We start from the raw sequence: 20,196 nt of genomic DNA on the forward strand, positions 1-20,196 counted from the left end.
CTTGTGTTCTTTAAAACATTGTTCTCATAAATAAGGTTATCTATGTGTTTGCTACTACTAGGAAAATGTACTAACTGAAATTCAATTCGCGTGCCATAATGTGTTTTATCGGCGGTGTTCTACGCTGATCTCATAGCCAGGGCTGGCAGCCCGTGTGTTAGCGCGCCATCTTTCTGCATATCTTCACAGGACGTGAGATATCTTGATCACTTTAACCGTGCATGACAGAATTGCGCATTCTGTGACTCATGCTGGTGTAGTCTTATGTCGGTGCGACGTTTTGTGAAGTGTTGTGATGACATTGCTTGATGCTTTCTTGTAGCTATATATTTCGTGCAACATGTCAATAAACCAGTTGGAAGTCAACGCTCTCTTCTTTCATATGGCCGGCTCGGCTTGTTTCTTCCTTTTTAAGTTGCGCTGTATCAGTTTTAGAATGCAATACTAACTCGCCCAATCCTCAGCCCTATTTTTCTACGAGACATGCCTCACCTATTAATTTATTCTTGGGCATATTTCTTGTTTTTAAATAGTTATACCTTTATTATTAGCTGCTTGATAATGTTATATTGCATACCGGTAGCTATTGCATACCGGTGTAACACGAAACACTGCTTAGTCTGCCTCAGCTACAGCGATACGTAGAAATAAAATATGCCTAATTTAGGCCGTCGTATTTCAATCTCTATGAACATTCTCGTACGCTATTCTCATAGAATATACCGCAAATGCTATCTTTCTACTGAAACCTTTAGCATTGTATTGTGATCGGAACGGCTTCCTTACGTTCGCTGTTCATTGCTTACCTAAGGCTCAATTCCCCAAGAGCTTTTGGTCTGTAAGAACCATTTGTCATTGGTCAGTCTCTTCGCGAATGACATATTTGCTGCTACGTTCGAGGAACCACTCTAGCATACAAAATTTTCTGTACACGATCTCTGATTATCATCTGAACCAGCACACTGTTATAGCTTCGTTCTTGTTTTTTGACGCTTATTCTTACAACATCGTATACGATTCCATTCCCCATTAAAATTCTGTTCAAGTCCACCTTAGGACAAACTAAGGCACATTTGTCTTTTATTTGCGCAGTGCTCAGACGCCGGTACGACGTGAAGGTGTACGAGGAATTTGTCATCAAAGGCAACACGGCTGTTCTACGCTGCCATGTGCCTGAGTTTGTCCGAGAATACGTCGCAGTGACCGCATGGCTCATCGACGAGACCGTCAAGGTCAGCGCAGGATTCCACCGTGGTAAGTACTTCTTATTTAAATACCCGCCCTGGTTGCTTAGTGCCTATGGTGTTGGGCTGCTAAGCACGAGGTCGCGGGATCAAATCTCGGCTACAGCGGCCGCATTTCGATGGGAGCGAAATTCGAAAACACCCATGTACTTATATTTAGGTGGGCGTTAAAAATCCGCAGGTGGTCCAACTTATTTCGGAGTACCTCACTATGTTGTGGTTCATAATGATATCGTGGTTTTGGCACGTAAAACGCAATAATTTAATTTGTAACATCTCATTTATAGTACTGTGTCTGTACTCGGAATGAAGAAAAAAAATTCACCGACGATTACGATACTCCCTAATGCCAATTTTCGAGCGCAGCTGATTAGGTGTTTTGAATTCGGGATACAGTGTGGCAAAAAAATTTGATTCTGAACGACAGGCTCCTCTCGGTGGCGGCACTGAGCATCTGCAGCAGACGAAGGACTTCCACTGGTTGCATCACTCATTGTTCAGAAAGAACTGGCTTCAATCAGATTACAAATCAATACAATCAGATCAATACAAAAGTAATACAATCAGGTTACAAAAAAATTTGCTGACAACAGCCAAGTTATAGAAAAGTGGTTCGATGTGAAAAAGAAAAGATTCTCGCTATCTTCTGCAGCCCTTGAGGGAGCACGGCTTAGCGGATAGAACTATCGATAACATTCGAGAGGAGAGAGAGAGAGGGAAAGGCAGGGAGGTTAACCAGAGGTGAGTTCCTGGTTTGCTACACTGCATTGGGGGAGGGGGTATAGGGGTTGGAAAAAGGGCAATGAGAGAGAGAGAGAGAACAGGAACAGGTAACAGAAAAGGCCTTCCAGTCATAGGCGTTCACAGGTTCAAGAAGCACAGTAGCGCTTGTACGGCCTTCTGATGCGATGTTAAATCGCGTCGATGCTGCAAAATTCTTTCTGTCAGCAGGCTGGTCGTTCAACTGGTTCAGTGACATTCGAGAAACTTCTGATACATGCAGGTGCATCCTGCGTCGAGGGATAACGTTCGACATTTGTTAGCCGGCGAAAAGCCGTGACCGAAGAAGGTAAACAAGTGAACAGGCGATGGGCGGTACTCTGGCGTCATCTCGTAGCGATTGTCGCAGAACACATCTTGCGCGGCACGTTTTTATTCTCACATTTTCCTGCTCACACTCTCTTCGCTATCGAAACCTTTTATTCGCCGCTGCGCTCCGTGTTGGCTCTTTCATCCTTCGCTGTTGTGCTCGTTCGCTCGGTTACGCCGATGCTCGCCGCAGGAACGGGCGCATAAGAGCTGCGCTTTGAAAGGATAACGTTGGGATCGCGTGTTGTGTCCGGTGGGCTAGTGATATGTTCACCTTGCCAAGAAATCTGTATTCGCGTTGCGAGTCCTCTCGGGTGCGCGAAACCATTCACTGTCTCCCTATTTCACCGCTTTCTATCACCTTTTAACTTGCCCTTCTTGTAGGGTAGCAAAACAGGATGTTCGTCTAATTTAGCTATTGCCACCCTTGCTCTTCTTAATTTTCTATCATCTTGCGTGTTGTTAGCTAGTTTGCGCCTAGTTATACATTTTTCTTTACTATATCTCGTCTACGAGTGACCTTAAATTGGATATAACAGAATCTAAACGGACTCCTATGTCTATCCATTACAAGAAAATGTCGTCCAATATAAGAAATTTCGAATAGTCACTAGTAAAATCCAATGTAAGTTCTTCGCTCACCGTACGCGAAAGCAAAAGTAATCTTTGGCAAGCGAGAGGCTTGAAACTGGATGCAGTTGACAGGGGAAGCAGACAGGCTGATATGCTCGCCACTGAACTGTTCATTCATTCATTCATTCATTCATTCATTCATTCATTCATTCATTCATTCATTCATTCATTCATTCATTTGTTTGTTTATCCAAAGTTCCTTGTACAGGGTGAATTTGCTGGTCAATCTAAGCACGCAGTGCTTGTAAAATGACCAGGCACTTGGTGAAACAACATCTTAAATTCATATTACCACAATTAATACATTCTCTCGCATATATACACTGAACACCGTCCAATGGATGAAACAAAAAAAACAAGCATTTTGAGTTCCTGTTTTTTCATTACAGTCAAGAAAAACATCAAAGTCAAAACAAAGTCAAAACATCAAAGCGATACATAAATACACTAGTCACTTACAGGACTACAACTCAGTTCTTCAAACTTCTGAATTCAAGATTATACAAAGGTATCGAAGCAAGAACATAAACAAAAGTTGAAAACAAAGCCGGTAAACAATTCCATATGAGTCAACTGGCTTTACCTACTAAGTGTTTATTGAGCTTGTACACCATTTTCTGATCGCTTTATTCATTTTTCGTTTCGTGTTTATTGTACAGAATTCATCACTCAATTGATTAAATACTGCAGGGACATAGTAGTTCCGGGTTCTTTTTCCATAGTGAGTGTAGACACGTGCTTTCACATACCTCTCAGTTTGTCGCAATGTCACGTTCTTATTTACGGCACCCCTGAATTCTTTGCTGAAGAATAACGATTCTTCAAAACTACATAATTAAATAGTTCTATCACTCGTAGTATACCCAGGGCTTGGTATTTTTCCCTTGTACCTGCGCTATCTAACGCTGTACCGTAGGTTATGCTCTTGACTATTTTACGAATTACACGATTAATTTCTTGTTTTTTGTTTTCAGAGCAAGTGCCGTATAATGTAATGCCATACATAAGTAAAGATTCAGCTAGCGCCTTAAATACTGTAAGCTTTATTTTAAATGGAGCTCTGCCTCGAAGGTGATACATCATGGCAGCAGTTGATCTTAGCTTTTTACATATGTGTTTAACGTGACTATTCCAATTAAGAAATTGACCGAAATGTACACCTAAATACTTTACAGTTGATTCGAGTGGCAAAGGTAGGCAACGGCATGAATTACAGTCTGATGAATGCAGAAAAGTCCTATTAATTGTGATAGCTTTGTGGGGATTCTTAAAACAAATTAGCTTTGTTTTTCCTTTATTTATGAAAATATAATTTTCCTCAAACCAATCACATAACTTAACAATATCACTCTGTAGTTGTTGGAACCCTGTATCAATGTCGGCAACATCTGTAGTAATCGCAGTGTCGTCCGCATACTGGAAATTTTTAGAATGTAATGGTAGAAGGCTGAGGTCTGCAACATAAATGTTAAAAAGCAGGGGTCCTAACGTACTACCCTGGGGTACACCATAGTTTAGTGGCTCCAAACTGCTATATGTTTCTGCTAACCTAACACACTGAAATCTGTCAGCAAAATAACTTGAAAAAAACTTAATGAAGTGTCCCCGAAAACCCATATATTGCTACTTCTTTATCATAATATTATAATCTACGTTATCGAAAGCTTTTGTTAGATGTAACATTAAAGACAGGACCACTCGGTTATTTTCTATCGAACTGTTGATGTAATCGGAAAGCTCACCTAACAAGGAAGTTGTATTTTTATTCTGTGTGAAGCCAAATTGCGCATTATTGTTCAGTGAAAATCGATCACAGAATGACAGCATCACGGATGCTACATGCTTTTCCATTATGTGGGCAAGGACTGAAAGGATAGAAATCGGTCTGTAATTGCCGCAGTCACTCTTTTTTCCGTTTTTGTATGTTGGCCTAACAACAGAGATTTTCATTCCTTTCGGTATATCTCCAGTTTGAAATATTCCGTTTAGTATTTTTAATAATACGTCTTTTAGTTCCTTAAAATTACTGCGGAGGTCTCGATTACGAATCTTATCAAAACCCGGTGGCTTCCACTCCTTCAAACCCTTGATGATATTCCATAATTCGCCTTCAGATATTTCTGGCAGAAAAGCTGTGTTCGCGCATGTGCGTTTAGGTTTGTATTCGGTGTGCCCATCGCGACTTGTTGCTTTTAGTTTTTCCGCCGCATGCAAGAACGTGTCATTGAACTTATCACACATTACTTTCGTGTCTACTGTGGGGAAGTTCTTTTTTATCACGTCTTCAACGCATGCGTGTTTCGATCGGCCCATCAGGTCGTTTACCAATGCCCACGTTTTCTTTACATCGTTTTTATTTAACGAGAATTCTCGTGACAGGTATCTTCATTTCGCAAGTCGCAATTTCGCTGTCACCAGATTTCTTAGTGATCGGTATTCTGCTCTTTCCGTAATATCGTGCTGTTCTTCCTTGCTTTTCTGCCATGCTTTGTCCTTAAGGTAGCGCAATTCTATTATATCTGGCGTGATCCATTTACTGTCAGACTTTCTCTTCTTCACCTTTACTATTTTAGTGGAGCCTTCATAAATCCTATTGAATGTTTCAATAAGACTACTGTACATGGTTAAGTGATCAAGCGGTAAGAGTGCACTCCAGTTTGTATCTTTAATTTTTGTGTCAACTTTTGCATTATCGATAATAGTTCTTGTAACCAAAGCCTTTCCTTTCTTTATTGGTTTTTCAGACATAATTGGTAACATGACAAAATAATGGTCAGCCAGTTTGTGCTTAATTACTCCGGATGTATACCGCTGGTTGGTTAATCGAAGGATGATGTGGTCAATGCACGATTTGGAAATTTTTGAGCACAAGTATTCCTCTCTTGTCTACTCATTTATTGCGTCGTATAACCCATGTTCAGCAAGCAAATTAAGGTAATCAGTGACAGTCCTTTGAGACTCTTGGAAGATATCTATATTTATGTCGCCTACTAAAATCAGGTGTTTCTCATTCATATACTTATTTAGTAAAAGCTGCAGTTCCTCGATATATTTGTGTGTATTCAAGTTTGGCGGCCGATGGATAATACACAGAGTGTACGTAGTGTCCACTTTACTAATTGACAATTTGAGCAGCTCGGCGTTATCAAATTTTACCTCAATACTGTATGACAGCCAGCTATCTTTCACAAACACCAAAACACCTCCACCTTTCCTATTTTGCCAACATGTATGCGCCAACAGCTTCTGGGTGGCATTGGGAGTGACTGAGAAGCCGGACCAAGCACCACGTCAGAGGCGCAGAAACCATGTCAAGCACACTTGCGTCTAACGGGCCGCAAGAAAGAATGAGCATTCGTAGGTGCGTAGGTACGTCACAACAACGACACGTGTGTGGAAGCCCTGTCATAGAGCAAGCTTAGTGCAATCAATCAATCAATCAATCAATCAATCAATCAATCAATCAATCAATCAATCAATCAATCAATCAATCAATCAATCAATCAATCAATCAATCAATCAACCAATCAACAAACCAACCAACCAACGAACCAATAAATAAATAAATAAATAAATAAATAAATAAATAAATAAATAAATAAATAAATGATTAAATAAAAATAAACAACTGGGCCAAACACGTGGGAATAGGGTAGCAGGCCGCGTAAAAGCAACTGCGGTTCCGGTTATTTTACACATAACCACATTTCTCCGCATATGCACCTTTCCACGCAAGGTAGCAGCAGAAGTGCTGAAGAAGAAGAGGAATTAATTGCTTGAATAAATGTTTTATTAATTGGATAAAAGGCGTACGATGTTCGCAGCTGCAGAAATAAAGAAGCCCATCACGCTTACGCGTGTTTCCAGTTAGATATATGCCTAATACAACCTTGCTATTGGAAGAATAGCTCAGTAAATATACAGAAAATTATCAAAATATATATGATGAATAGTAGCCTGTGAATTAAAATAAGGAAATAAGGCGATTCTCCGCGACGCCCTCGTGCAGGGGCAACAATTTTGACAACGAATGCCCTCTTTCTCGTACGCTATTACCCCGTGCCGACAGAGTGGCACTGGTACAAATTTTGGAGTTTAAGAGAATGAAATAGTCCTTGAAGTTGATGCCTCCTAAATCCAGCCGCTACAACCGACTCGTTCGTACGCACCAATCCCAAGTTCGGTTTTTGCTTGTGAAGTCTGAGTCAGTATATCTGCGAAGACGAAGTGCCAGGAGGTGCGCCCCTTGCACATATCACACATAAAATAATATGCTGCGGAAAGCAGCAGAGACGAAAGATCGAGGCACCGCTAACTAGTGGTTGTGACCATTTTTTCCCCTCTCTATCATTACCCGTGCAGTTTATTCCCTACCAAGATTTATGCCAACTCATCCAGCTTACCAGTGTCGTTTGTTAGGCCTTGAGGTACACACGCTCGTCTTTTCCGCAGCCGCGTAGTCATATAGAAAAGAGAAATAACTAGCGCAGAGTTTTTTCTCCTTTCTATGGAAAACAAGAAAAAAGCGTGGACGCTGCTCGAAGAACATGCCCGCTGCGGCTCTCGCAAGGAATCAAACGCTCCGACTGCAAAGAACAAATGAGCGGCTGCAATATGGGGCAACGCATGTACGAACGCGATAGCTGGCTTGTGCCCCTCTTGCTCCTCCCGCAGCAGCTTGGTCGACAGGGGGCGTCTGCAGCGCATTGAACGCAACGACCGACACCGAGGGGTTCTAATCCCTGGACCAAGCCATTACGGCACGCAGGAAACCGCTAATCCCGTTTGAGCTGCTTACTCATTCGCTACAGACCACCGACGCAGCGGCTGCGTTTTGCGCATGTGTCAGCAAAAATTAAAAAAAAAAAATAGGAGAGACAGGAAAAAGGGGGAGGGGGGAGAAAAGGTGTTAGAGAAGATGGCGCACTGACACTACCCGCGTCTGTCTGTGCATACAGTTCAGATACACCTACCACTTCGTAGCGCGGTAGGATCTCACCGGAAGGTCATTTGGCTAAAGTGCCAGGCCGCTTGCCTGATTGAGAGTGCTCTGGAAGCAAGAATGGCGGCGATGCGGAACTCGACGCCACAGGAGCGTTAGGCCTATGAGGGTTGGTGTGCGCGCACTCGTTGCTTCGATGCCAGTGGGAACGCTTTCGTTCGAACCCTCTCTGGCGAGATTCGGCATATGGCGCCGTCGATTCGATGAGAGTATACACGCACGTGTGTTGTTGTGTTCATTACTGCGCGGAGCCCAATTATTTTTCGCTGAAGGACCATGCATTAAGCCGGACTGTGTTCACATGTTTGGCTGATAATGCGAGTAATGCATGCCAGAGCGCCTTCAAGTTTTATCCTAATTGTACGTCCAATGTTAACCATAGTGACTGCACTTGATAGTAGAATAATGGCGCGGATCCTGCAAATTATTCTTAGTGGATAAGCAACGGCCCATTAGTTAGTTCGTTAGTTAGTTAGTTAGTTAGTTAGTTAGTTAGTTAGTTAGTTAGTTAGTTAGTTAGTTAGTTAGTTAGTTAGTTTGTTTGTTTGTTTGTTTGTTTGTATTCAAACATTCCTCTTACGGAATGAACTTACGCTGCTTCGCGGGCAGAAAGATATTTAACGAGAAACAGTATCTCTAAAGCAATATCTTACTTAACTAATTGCTTTTCGAGGAATGACCACTTTTAAGTGGTATTCAGAAAGTAAGAGCCAACGATTGCGTGCCAACAACTATTTCTTTTTCAAAGTTATGGTCCCTCTTTACTTCAAGCACATCTAAAAAGGTAAAGACAAGGAATGCAAATTCCAGTCTAGGCAGCCTCGAAACATTAGGGCTTGCTGTCACCACTTAATATCTCCTGCACCCTTCTTTCTTCACCGTAAACGAGAGTTGCGCAGAGCTCACACCAAGTGCGGGCTATATACTAAGCGGTGCGCCGTTTGTGCTTCTGGTGGCCGCACAAGTTGACAAAATGCGTAGCTTTAACGTCACTGTCTGCAATTCTGAACAGCACTTTCTCATCCTCTAGTGGCTTTCTCAACTTTGATGTGCATGTTTACCTTCTCTCCTAACGAAACCTTCATACAAAAGTATTCTTTATTTATACAAGATATATTTAATTCTTTATTCTATCCTTTTTTGCTTATATTCAATGTAGCTGAAGCAAAGGAGTGCAGTTCAGAATTCTCAAGTTCAATACAAATATTCTTGTTATTCCTTAATTTCAATGTCCTTTATCTTCTTTTTCCTATTTCCCCCTGCTCCAGTGTAGGTTGGCAAACCAACTGCAGTGTGCACCTCCTTTCATTTTTCTCTTTCCCTCCATCCCTCTCTCGTTACCAACAAAACATGCCAACGATATTTCGCCGATTGATACAAGTACAGTGCATAAGTGCTAGTTTTTATCTTTTTCCCCCTTCTTTTTATGCACGTCTCGATGCACGCAGTTGAAGCATCGCGCCTTGCACCAGGTGAACTTTTCCTCAAACTTTCTCAGCTCGTCACACGCGCATTGCAGGCGACAGGTACAGCCTCTTTCCGACGGGGGAGCTGCACGTGAGGAGGGTGGACGCCACCGACGCCATGTCACGCTACCAGTGCCAGACGCAGCACAGGCTCACGGGCGAGGTCGTCAACAGCCCGTCGAGCAGAAAGATCACTGTCAGAGGTGAGTGCGGCGCACCTAGTGGCTAAAAAAACGTAATTAACGAGCGAAAATAGGTTGCGTAATTTGGGCAGGACTACGTCAGTTAAGGGAGTTTCAATGAGTTTCTGCCAAATATGGCTTGCGATACTGAAACTTGGAGGTTAACAAGTACGCTGGACAACAAGTTGAGGGCCGCGCAAGGAACGATAAAGCGAAAAATGCGAAGCGTAGCGTTAGAAGGCGGGAAGAGAGCGCTGTGGATCAGAAAGAAAACAGGTATAGCCGATATTGTATAGTTGACATTAATAGAAAAAAAAAGAAATGAAGCTGGGCAGGTCATGTAACGAACAGGGCAGATAACCAGTAGACCATTATAGTTACAGAGGGGGGCCAAGGGAACTGAAGCGCAGTCGAGGACGCCAGAAAATTATGCGGGGCGATGAAATCATCAAATTTGCGTCCGCAAGTTGGAATCAGCTAGCGCAAGACAGGGGTAAATGGATATTGCCGGGAGATGCCTTCGTCCTGCGGTGGACATAAAATTATTATTATTATTATTATTATTATTATTATTATTATTATTATTATTATTATTATTATTATTATTATTATCATCATTATTATTATTATTATTATTATTATTATTATTATTATTATTATTATTATTATTATTATTATTATTATTATTATTAGCATCATCACTGATGCGTGGTTGCATAAAACGTGCCGAAGTAACAAGAAACTAAGCACCGCCCCAGAGACTGCTCTTGAGGTAAACAGCGGTTCTGAGTTTTCCCTGCTGGATGAGCTAAGGGAAATGAGAAAAAAGTTTGCAATCTTTGCCGATTCTACATAAGAAGGTTAATTCTCCCCTGTTGCTGCAAGAGTTCAAGGCTCTATCGAAATCAATTAGGCAACTCGAAGGAACCGATCCGAGAAGTGCGATTCTATTTTGAAACAACAGCAGGATATTCAGGAAAACAGCTCTGAAAACAACTGAGTTAACTCAGACAGCAGTAATACAAAAGCTAAAAGAAAACCAAAATGAAAGTGAGCAGTACAGCGTACTAAAGAATCTTGAGATTCACGGTTTGCCAAAGAAAAGTAATGAAAGCCTAACACAAACCATCATGCAAATGGCAGCAAAACTGGAACTGTCTGGGTTTTCGTCTGCCGACACTGCGGCCGTACATCACTTAAATGTCAAAATCGGTGGAACACCTGTGGTCCTAGTGCGCTTTACATCTGTAATTTGGAAGGAAAAATGTTTTGAAGTGCGGGGAAAGCTGAAGCAACTACGTGAAAGTGTATCATTTCTGAAGATCTACTTCAATTATAACTTGACCAATGTTAACCGTGATCTCTTCTGAAAAGCCAGAATAAAGGGAAAGGAGGAGGGTTATTGGTTTTGTTGGACGAAAGGAGGCAAGATCTTCGTGAAAAAGAATGAGACAGCGTCTCTTGTTGGAATCGGTAAACAAGCAGACCTGAGGCGCTATAACGTGAAGCAATTCCAAAGTTTTCTATTCCAATTCTGCAATCAGCCCTCCGCGATTGGTCGAAAACTTTTTTGGACCACCCCCACTTCGCATCTCTGTCATGCGACGTCACGAAAACCGCGATAACTCCCAATCTGACATGACGTTTACATACTGATTATGCATGATTCGATTGAGCAAAAGAAAAATAATTCTTTCTGATTCGACGTCTTTTCGCCATTAACCCTCTGCTATTGATCAAAAGGTTTCAGGCTGCACCCACTTCTCCAATCTGTCACTGGACATCACAAAACCTCCAAAACTCATCGCGTCTAAGTGATGTGTACGCGTTAAGTCGGCTAGCTGTCAGATACATTTTTCACTTGGGGATAGCAACAAATATGCTGTGAAGGCTAATTTAGACGCAATTTAAGTAAAGAGCAGAGGCCTGCAAATTTTGTGCAGGGCTTTGACAGCGGTGTGTTCATACCTGGAAGCTGCACCTGGATAGAGCCGTTGTTCGTACGACTGACGTAGTCCCGCCTTTCCTGGCACGGCACACAATTTCAGTAGTTTGTGAAGCTCCCTACTCCCTCCGGACATGGGCCCATGCATTTTATGGCTGTTCACAAACATTTAAGTGTACCTGAACGGAAGGTGCTTTCAAACCAGAAAGGAGATCAAGTGCTACTCGATGTCTTCTTTAGCAGTACTTCCCGAGAAGGGGTTCAACTATTGTTTCGAGAAGTGGAAGGAGAGCGGGACTCAGTGTGTAGAAGCAGGAGGTAACTACTTTGAATGGGATTATAGGACAACAAAAACCACCAGATGACGACTTTCTTGTGGGTGAGCGGAGGGGGTGATAGCATGGTCGGACGCTTTTCAGACAGACCTTATACCAGTGTTTAGGGTAACCATCATTGTTGTGATAATTATTATCACCATTACCAATACCTTTGACATGATAATCGTCATTATCATCATCAACGGCATATGTTATGTCAATTAAACATCCCTCACGGATATTTCTAATTGTCCTTGTCTTGCATCAACAGCAGCAACTTATCTTATGAATTTCCTAATCTCATCCCTGCATCTGAGCTCCGGCCGCACTCGAGAATGTTTCCTTTATTTTTTTTTTTTTTGCTACTGCTGCCATTCAGTTACTCCTTATAAAGCACTCGTGATCTCTTTTCCGCGCCCTTATACTAACGCCATCTATATTAGCTTTTGTCAACCATCGATTACGGTTAGATGCTTCGAGCAGCAGACAAAGTCCAATCAAGTACGTGCCATGGGTTGTTGGTATAGACAAGGATGGTATCATACATTCTTGCATTATAACAAGATATTTATGAGATGTCGGCACCTTTAAGCTGCACTGTCTTCTCTTTTTCACATAGAAGGCATTGAAAATCAAGCAGCGTTCTATTTTTCAAAGTACGATTTGATGTCCCAAGCACTCGCCGCAGTTTTCGCAGGAAATGAAGTGTGGATAAGGTAATCAAAAAGAAATGAACCTTTGGAATATGCAACTGGGTTCAGACTTAAAAAGATAATGAGACACAATTAACTTTCAGCTATTGGATATCGACCATTCAGCTGACCTGTGTGGCAATCGTTAGTGTGGCAATCATTAGACAGACTAATGAAGTGCAGGAACATGGGTGCGCAAAAATACTATAGGAAAAATGACTACTCTAACTACTAACTACTAACATTCAGGCGCCCACAACTGGCGTGCAATAAAGCCTATCTATCTAGTGGTCGATCAAGTGCTAGTACCTTCGGAAATATGAGTTAGGCTAGGTAAATGTTTGGGAGCAGAAGTAGCTGGGGTCCCGACTAGAGGAGAATGAGAGGGGGAGGCAGCGTTCGAAGCGGCTTGCTGCTCACTAATCCATTTCACTTATTCAAAAAAAATTTAGGTAAAAAGTCACACAAGATGACAATAAGACAGGGAGTCATTTAGCAGGCTTAAGCACTAACGCATACTTGCAAAAGAAAAACAGAAATCAAGACGAAGTAATAAGAACGAGAGTCATTTTCGAATAGTAGTCGCTACCGATTCCTCATAATTATGATTTGCGTCAGAATTCTGGTAAAATATTTAGTGCTTATGAACCTGTTAAAAACTAAATAGACGAATCTGCAAGGAATCCGCCGTTCTTCAGAAACAAATTATGTTCTCTCTAATGCTCTAATTTATGTCATTAACGCGAGCAACTATGACTTGGCGAAGCTGGGCATTACCTAGCATTACGTTTAGCGAATTGTATCGATGGTTAACGAACACGGGATATTCAAAATTTATTCGAGTCCCTCACTACTACGTGCGTCATGATCATATCGTAGTTTTGGCGCATAGTACACCAGAACATATGTTTTCTTTTTCTTTTTTTTTCAGTAGGGTTTGTTATAGATTACATAACAAGCAGGCACCGGCTGAAGTAGGCTTACACATGAGAGGCGTAATTATAGAAGCCTTTGTCTCTAACTGAACGTGAGATTGATTACGATCATTACGATGATCATGATCATCAGCCATGGGAAGGCTATCATACAGTGCTATTTTCCTAGAAGCATAACCGACTGTAACAACCTTGCTGACAGTGTATTAATTCAGAATTCATTGTTATTGCTTGAAGCACATATTCAGTAATAAGTTATCTTATTTTGTGTGTGTGTGTTGAACCATATACGGTGCTTGTAAATCCTGTATTGAAGTTAATATACTGTTACGGTCTTGCGCGTGATCACATTGGTGAACAAGTTTCTGCTATGTATATGTGTTGTGGAATCCTTTACTTGAATGTATTTGATTTCTGTCTCAATATGTTACTATACAAATATGTATACTCACCTGCAATGGTCTTTTTTTCAAGACCGCGGTATTGATAAATAAATAAATAAATAAATAAGTACGCTTGATCTGGAGGACCAAATGAAATGTTGGTAATATTCTTTTTTTTTTTATTGGAATCAATATTACCTAGTTAATGGCTAAGATCGTTTAGCGTGGCACTTATAACGTGGCCGCGCTTTTATTTAACATTTTTCAATACTGAATGTGCAAATTCTGTACTCAATATTACTCGGTGCTTTCATTGCCAGCAGCACTCAACATTTATTAACTTATAGCTGTGAAAATTTGGTTTTCTGTCCTGTCTATTTAAATTGCCCCAAGAAAATAGGGCAGAGGAACAGATGGCCCTCTTTGGTTCACAGAAATGTTCGTTATTAGATATGTACGCTTCCCTATGTGTATTTAGATCTTTCTACAAGAAGCGCGTTCTCCATGAAGTTGTGAAAATATTGAAAGTTGAAGATAGCGATCAATAACTTAATTACGAGAGCAAACAAAAATTTCAGAGTGATAGGACTTCCTCTCCCCAAGGATCGATAGCTGTCTACCATATGTCTTTACTTGGTTTATTCGGTCAGTTTCGGAACATACAAAAATATACAGCGCTCTGAGCTTCTAATTTCGTTCTGGACAGGACAGCGGATAAATTGAAAAACGATAAAGATAATGGTGGCAAGAACAAAAACACTTCTGGTTATGCAGAGAGTTCATTGTTTTTCTTGTATAATTTTTTTGTTTGTTTCTATGTATATCATCGTCTTGTTTCAGCAGTGTTTCTGTTATCCGTTCTTGGTGCCACTTACGATAAAAAAAGAAAGAAAGAACTGCGACCGATGCAGATACATGCAAATATGGGAAAGCAACTATTGAATTAGCAACGAACCATTCCGCAGCTGGTCGAACATTATTCTTGAACGTAAGATATACAGCACTAGGAAAAAGGGAAGAATGGTCACGTCCACCCAGCCTAAGAAGTTTCAGCGCGATTGGTGCGGTGACAAAGCTGCGTTTCCTCGTGACTTTGTTATTAGGGCTACGGTTAGCTTTATTAAGTCTGCTCCTCCTCGACAAGTTCTCCTATCTCTACATAGGGTTAGAAAATGCAGCGTGCCGAGGCGTTTCAAAGCTGTAGCCGGGACAGAGCGCAGCACTAACACACTTACTGCTAGAAAATTTGCTCCTTCTTTTTGCACATCCCCTCCTTCGAAAGTTCTTCTTTTATGTATCTCTCTCTCTCTCTCTCTCTCTCTCTCTCTCTCTCTCTCTCTCTCTCTCTCTAGCGCTCTCTTTGTAAGCCTGAGGTGGGTGGTAGGACACGCGGGTGCATAAACACGCACACAATTCATGGAGGCACATGTGGGCCCGCTGCAACGTGTTCCCAGCGATCAACAGAGCGAGTGGCTTCCCGTAGGCAACCGAACTGCTTGTAGGGGAACTGAGTAATGCACTTAGACGACAGTCCTTTCACAGACGAGAAGATATTGGGACTGTGGCCTCGTCTGCTGTGTACAAGGCCACAGAGGCGCTGCTGCGTTTCTTGAAATGCACCAGCGTGTACTACCGCCTGTGACTGACTCGGTGAAGCTTGCGTGTGTAACGATACACAACGAGAACTTCTTTCTTCCTTCTTCCCTTTCAACCCCCGTTCCTCCATTCTCAGTGCAGGATAGCCTGCGGCGCTCTGCCTTGTTAACCTCCCTGCTTCTCCCTTATGACTTCTCTCTCTCTTTCATTTTTTTTTCAAAAATATTTCTACGCTATACAGCAAATATACTGAACAATAAACTTTTCTACGGAGCTAAATCATCAACGATATATCTACACGGCCTATATTTATGTGTCAGGCGCGAATACCATACGTCAGGAGTGATCGCCGCTTAAAAGCAAACACGGTGTCCCATCCGTTCACATTGAACGAGGGCTGCACTACATAGTTACATCGTCACGGTGTATACTGACAGTGAAGATGGTGAAAGAAATTTAAAAGAAAATTGAACTTTTATTCACTAAGTCTTTGAGCAGCGCAAACGTGACAACGATAGCGGCCCGTGCGATTGGGGTTTGTCGAAGCTAAATCCTTTGCAGGCATTTTCACTAAAGTTGTTCTCTCTCTAAATCCTACTACAGTCCAATTTGCCCGCTGTTTATACAGGCTCCACCGTACACTCACGTAGATCCGAGATTGTGTGCGACACCGTTGGCGCCGCGCGCGCACTCCTATGAGATATAGAACGTCCGCAATGAAGGCCTTACTCGCGTTATTAAGGTTCCTGCGGTCTACGGGGCTTAACGATAGCCTTTAAGAACACCGCCACCTACCGCTTTATAGTGTACGAGCTTTGTTGGCGTTCGTCTCTCTTTCTCTCTATCTCTCCCTTCCACTCTCTTTCTCTTTTTATCCCCCTTAATCCTTCCCCATGCAGGTTAGCCAACCGGAACTACCTCTGCTTAACCTCTCTGCCTTTCTCTGTATTGTATCTCTCTCCAATGAGATATGCCTCTCTCGCTATATATAATTGGCTACAGCGTTCAAGAAATTTGAGATACAGCAAGCGCGTCTTGCGCCGAGTGATAGACAACAGGACAACAGCGATAAATCGGCGAGAGTGGTGACCGGCAAAAAAAAAAAGTAAACCAACACAACCGAATAAAGTATCGTGACTATATCAGGGGCACAGCCAGCGGGGAGGGGGCGCTTATGGGGCTTCAGCTACCCCCCGTCCGAAATCCTTTCGGGCTGTCATGCACCGCCGACCAAAACAACCCCCGATGCCGGAAATCATTCCATATTTTGTCTAGAATGTCTTTTTTTATGCTCGAAAACACATTTCGGCGCGAACATTGCGAACTCGGGCTGGATTTCGTGGCAACAACCATGCACCGGAAGTCACATAATGCAAGGAGATACATCCGAGCACAAAGATTCGAGCGCGTTCTCATGGCGAGCGGACTCGTCACGGCCTATCGCGGAGGCCGTGGAATCTATGGAATGCAAGGATTTCAATTCCGAAGTTTTAGGGGTATAAAGCTCTCATAAGCTTTTGATGCAAAAAGTGCATTAACATTTCCGAAGTAGTGCTTTGCGTTTTCAATTCCAGCACTTTGGGGGTTTAATGTTCTTATGAACATTTGATGCCAAATGCGCATTGACTTAAAGTCGTCCATCGGACCATACAAGAAGACAAGCCAAATCAACACACTATCAGACTAGCTGACAAAGCACGCAGCGAGGACCAATGAGACGAAGCGTTGTGGTGGTTCATTTGGGCCGTTATGTCCCAGAAAAGAATATCAGAAGAATATTTTTTTTTCACCTGCATCAAAGCATCTATGTCAAGACACTAAAGCCAGCAAAGGTTTCTACGTTCTTATTTATTCTTTCTATATTGACCTTAATTTGCGAAGACTCATTGAGCCTCTTCAACTTTCTTGTTCTTGCTACCCGCGGGCTGCCATAGCCAGCCAGAGCGCATGCGTTTATCTCCTGTTGCCCTGACCACCGCGCGGCGCACTTTGGTGCGCGTTCGTTTTTCTCTGGCCGAGTGGATTTTGGACTGACAGAGTTTTTGGACGCTTTCTGGCTAGCAGAGGAGAAGAAGAAACGATGGTCGCTCACCGCCATCACTGTGGGCACTAGATAGATTGCAAGGCGTTCACTTGGGGGCATCACCTTCACTTCGATGTTAAGGCAACCTCTCCGTAAAGTCTTGTCTCGCGGTGTAGGATACAGAGCAGTATGCATATGGGCTCACCGTGGACCAAGCGTCTCACGTTTTCTTCGATATTCCTTTGGCAGCCACATTAAGTGCCCAAAGTCGGCATTCGTTTGTGGCTAACATACTTTCTTCTGCGCTTTTTTTTTTCGAGGCCATTTTCATTTGGCACCAAAGACATCGCTGCTTGAATGAGTAAAGGCAAGGTGCTAAAGACCAGGACTGAAGGACACAAACGACAGGACCGGCACAGAGAATTGTCTCATGGTGCAAGTTCGATTTTGTTACTTCCTCTTCATTTGCGGAAGGTAATGGGCCACGGGACTCTTCACTTGCCGGATGCTCTTATTATATCATAGCGATATAGCAATTATATGAACAGTCGAGGCGCATTCCTGCCCGTAGCCGTCATGTTCAGTATAAAGTCCAAGAGCGATAACATTGTCACTGCGCACCGCATGCTGTATGTGCGAGTGAAAGCGTAAGGAAAGGGAGGGGGGGGAGGTGTCATGGGTGAGCCGACGATGGTAGCTCAGTCGTGTGTGCGCAAGGGAGAAAAGCGGGGAGGAAGCGCGTCGTCTTCCGTCGCCGCGAAACATCGAAATGAGTGGAGGAAGAGGGGGGGATGGGGGGGAGGGCTTATGATTCTGTGATCTGTGAATCTGTGATCGCGCCACCTACTTATTTGCATTGTTTGACGCATTATATACAGCTATTTTTGCTTAGATACATAGATTTATTGGAGACTTAAACGTATATTTAAACACCTTGTTGCGAGATTGTGTGTACAGATGCAGTGAACTTTGTTTCCAGCGCCACTTTTTTGCCTTTTCTCAAGCTGTGTATTCCCATTTGTATATTCCATTGTACCTTCGTATTTATAATGTATATATTGCAGAACACCTGTTTTTATATGTGCTCTCTGTTTCGACTATAATTTCAGTGCTATTACCATAAACTACCAGTGGCAGCTGCTCCTGCGGGATATATTGGAACAAAGGACAGCGTCACTGAGACATTTCTCTGGCCGTTGCGCATGCACAAAGATGTAAACAAGGTTCATGAATGACAAAGTTTCATTGAAATATTTGTCCTCAACTCGTTCATTTCGTCGCCTTTACGTTTTTCGTATCCGCAGCATGTACTGCTTTGCTGGTTTCAAACTGATATAGTTTTAAAGCTTGTGTTATATTTTATTTACTTACTAAATAAATAAAAAGAAAACATGCGAGCATTGATATCAGGGATTTCCGGCAGAATTTTATACGAATATGTTCTTTTGAGAAAAAAATATATATTATACTTGTCTTGACAGTGCGTAGCGTTCAACAATTCGTTTGCAGCACCTTTGGCAATGGCAATGCGGGTATTATTTGTGCACTTGATCCCTCGACAATTTCTCTAAGGAAGAGGCCGAGCTGCAACGTGAGCCCCCCTCCCCCCTTCCGAATGAAATTTCTGGCTACGCCACTGTATAGTCACGAACCCACTGGGTCGTGCTCCTCGCAGAATCGTTCGCCATGTCCCCTCGCATCATCGACAGCCGGCGTCAAGTGCGGGCCGACCAGGGCCGCTCGGCGCAAATTCCCTGCGCCGCCCAGGGTAACCCAGTGCCCAGCTACCAGTGGTTCCGCAAGGTGCGTGGGCAGGCGCTTCCCGTGATGCAAGGGGGCCGCTTTCTACACCTCGACGGCACACTCGTCATCAACCAGGCACGTGGTACACCCTTGTCACATGATGCAAAGAAGGGTAAGGCGTGCAGTCATGCACACAAGAGAAGTGAACGACACGAACGCCGACTATCAACTGAAGGAAGCACTGAGGTGAAAAAAAAAGAAGACACAAAATGCATCTGCGCATACTCTGGAAAGGTAGCACCACGTGTCAATCAGGTACACGTGCGAGGTCTACGCGAGAGGTAACTATTAAGGGATTTGATCTCTTCCTTACGTAAGATAATCGAAGGCTGACCCACGCACGCACTTCCACTATTATTGATATGCCATGCCTTGACCATAAGACGTGTATCTTCATTCCTATGCCTGTACAATATCGCGCATTCATCTAACTCAGGCGTGCAGTTACAATAGCGGCAATGTAAGGAAAGATTAGAAAGCTATCCACTGGTTAACAACATGTTATGTTCCATTAGCCTCTGATTGATACACCGCCCCGTTTGTCCTACGTAGAAATGGCCACAGCTAAAGGGAACTTTATATACCGCACCCAACTGTCAGTCAGTAAAATTGTTGTTCTTGACGTGCTTCACTGGACAAATATCTGTTCTTTTCTTGCCTTTCAGCTGCTCCTTATTACTCCGCACGCAGCGCATATCTTACTTCATATCTATACATATACATATCCATATCATACATATATGTATATACATGTATACATATATACATATATACATATATACATATATACATATATACATATCTATACATATCTATCTTACCCACTTCGGCTACCTCCCCATTTATTGCTCACGCCGTGTTAGACTGTGCACTTTATTTCAAAAAT

The 20,196-nt window shown here is 42.6% G+C and overlaps 1 protein-coding gene across 1 annotated transcript in view; it reads left to right on the plus strand.

The window, feature by feature from the left end:
• Positions 1-20,196, plus strand: part of LOC142578184 (cell adhesion molecule Dscam1-like) — a 106,965-nt gene that overhangs the window by 24,001 nt on the left and 62,768 nt on the right. The window contains exons 2-4 of the mRNA XM_075687585.1: positions 1,093-1,254; positions 9,488-9,637; positions 19,183-19,385. Coding sequence (XP_075543700.1) covers positions 1,093-1,254; positions 9,488-9,637; positions 19,183-19,385 — 515 coding nt within the window. The remainder of the gene's footprint in view (positions 1-1,092; positions 1,255-9,487; positions 9,638-19,182; positions 19,386-20,196) is intronic.

This window comes from Dermacentor variabilis, chromosome 4 (assembly GCF_050947875.1).
Source record: "Dermacentor variabilis isolate Ectoservices chromosome 4, ASM5094787v1, whole genome shotgun sequence".
NCBI lineage: Eukaryota > Metazoa > Arthropoda > Arachnida > Ixodida > Ixodidae > Dermacentor > Dermacentor variabilis.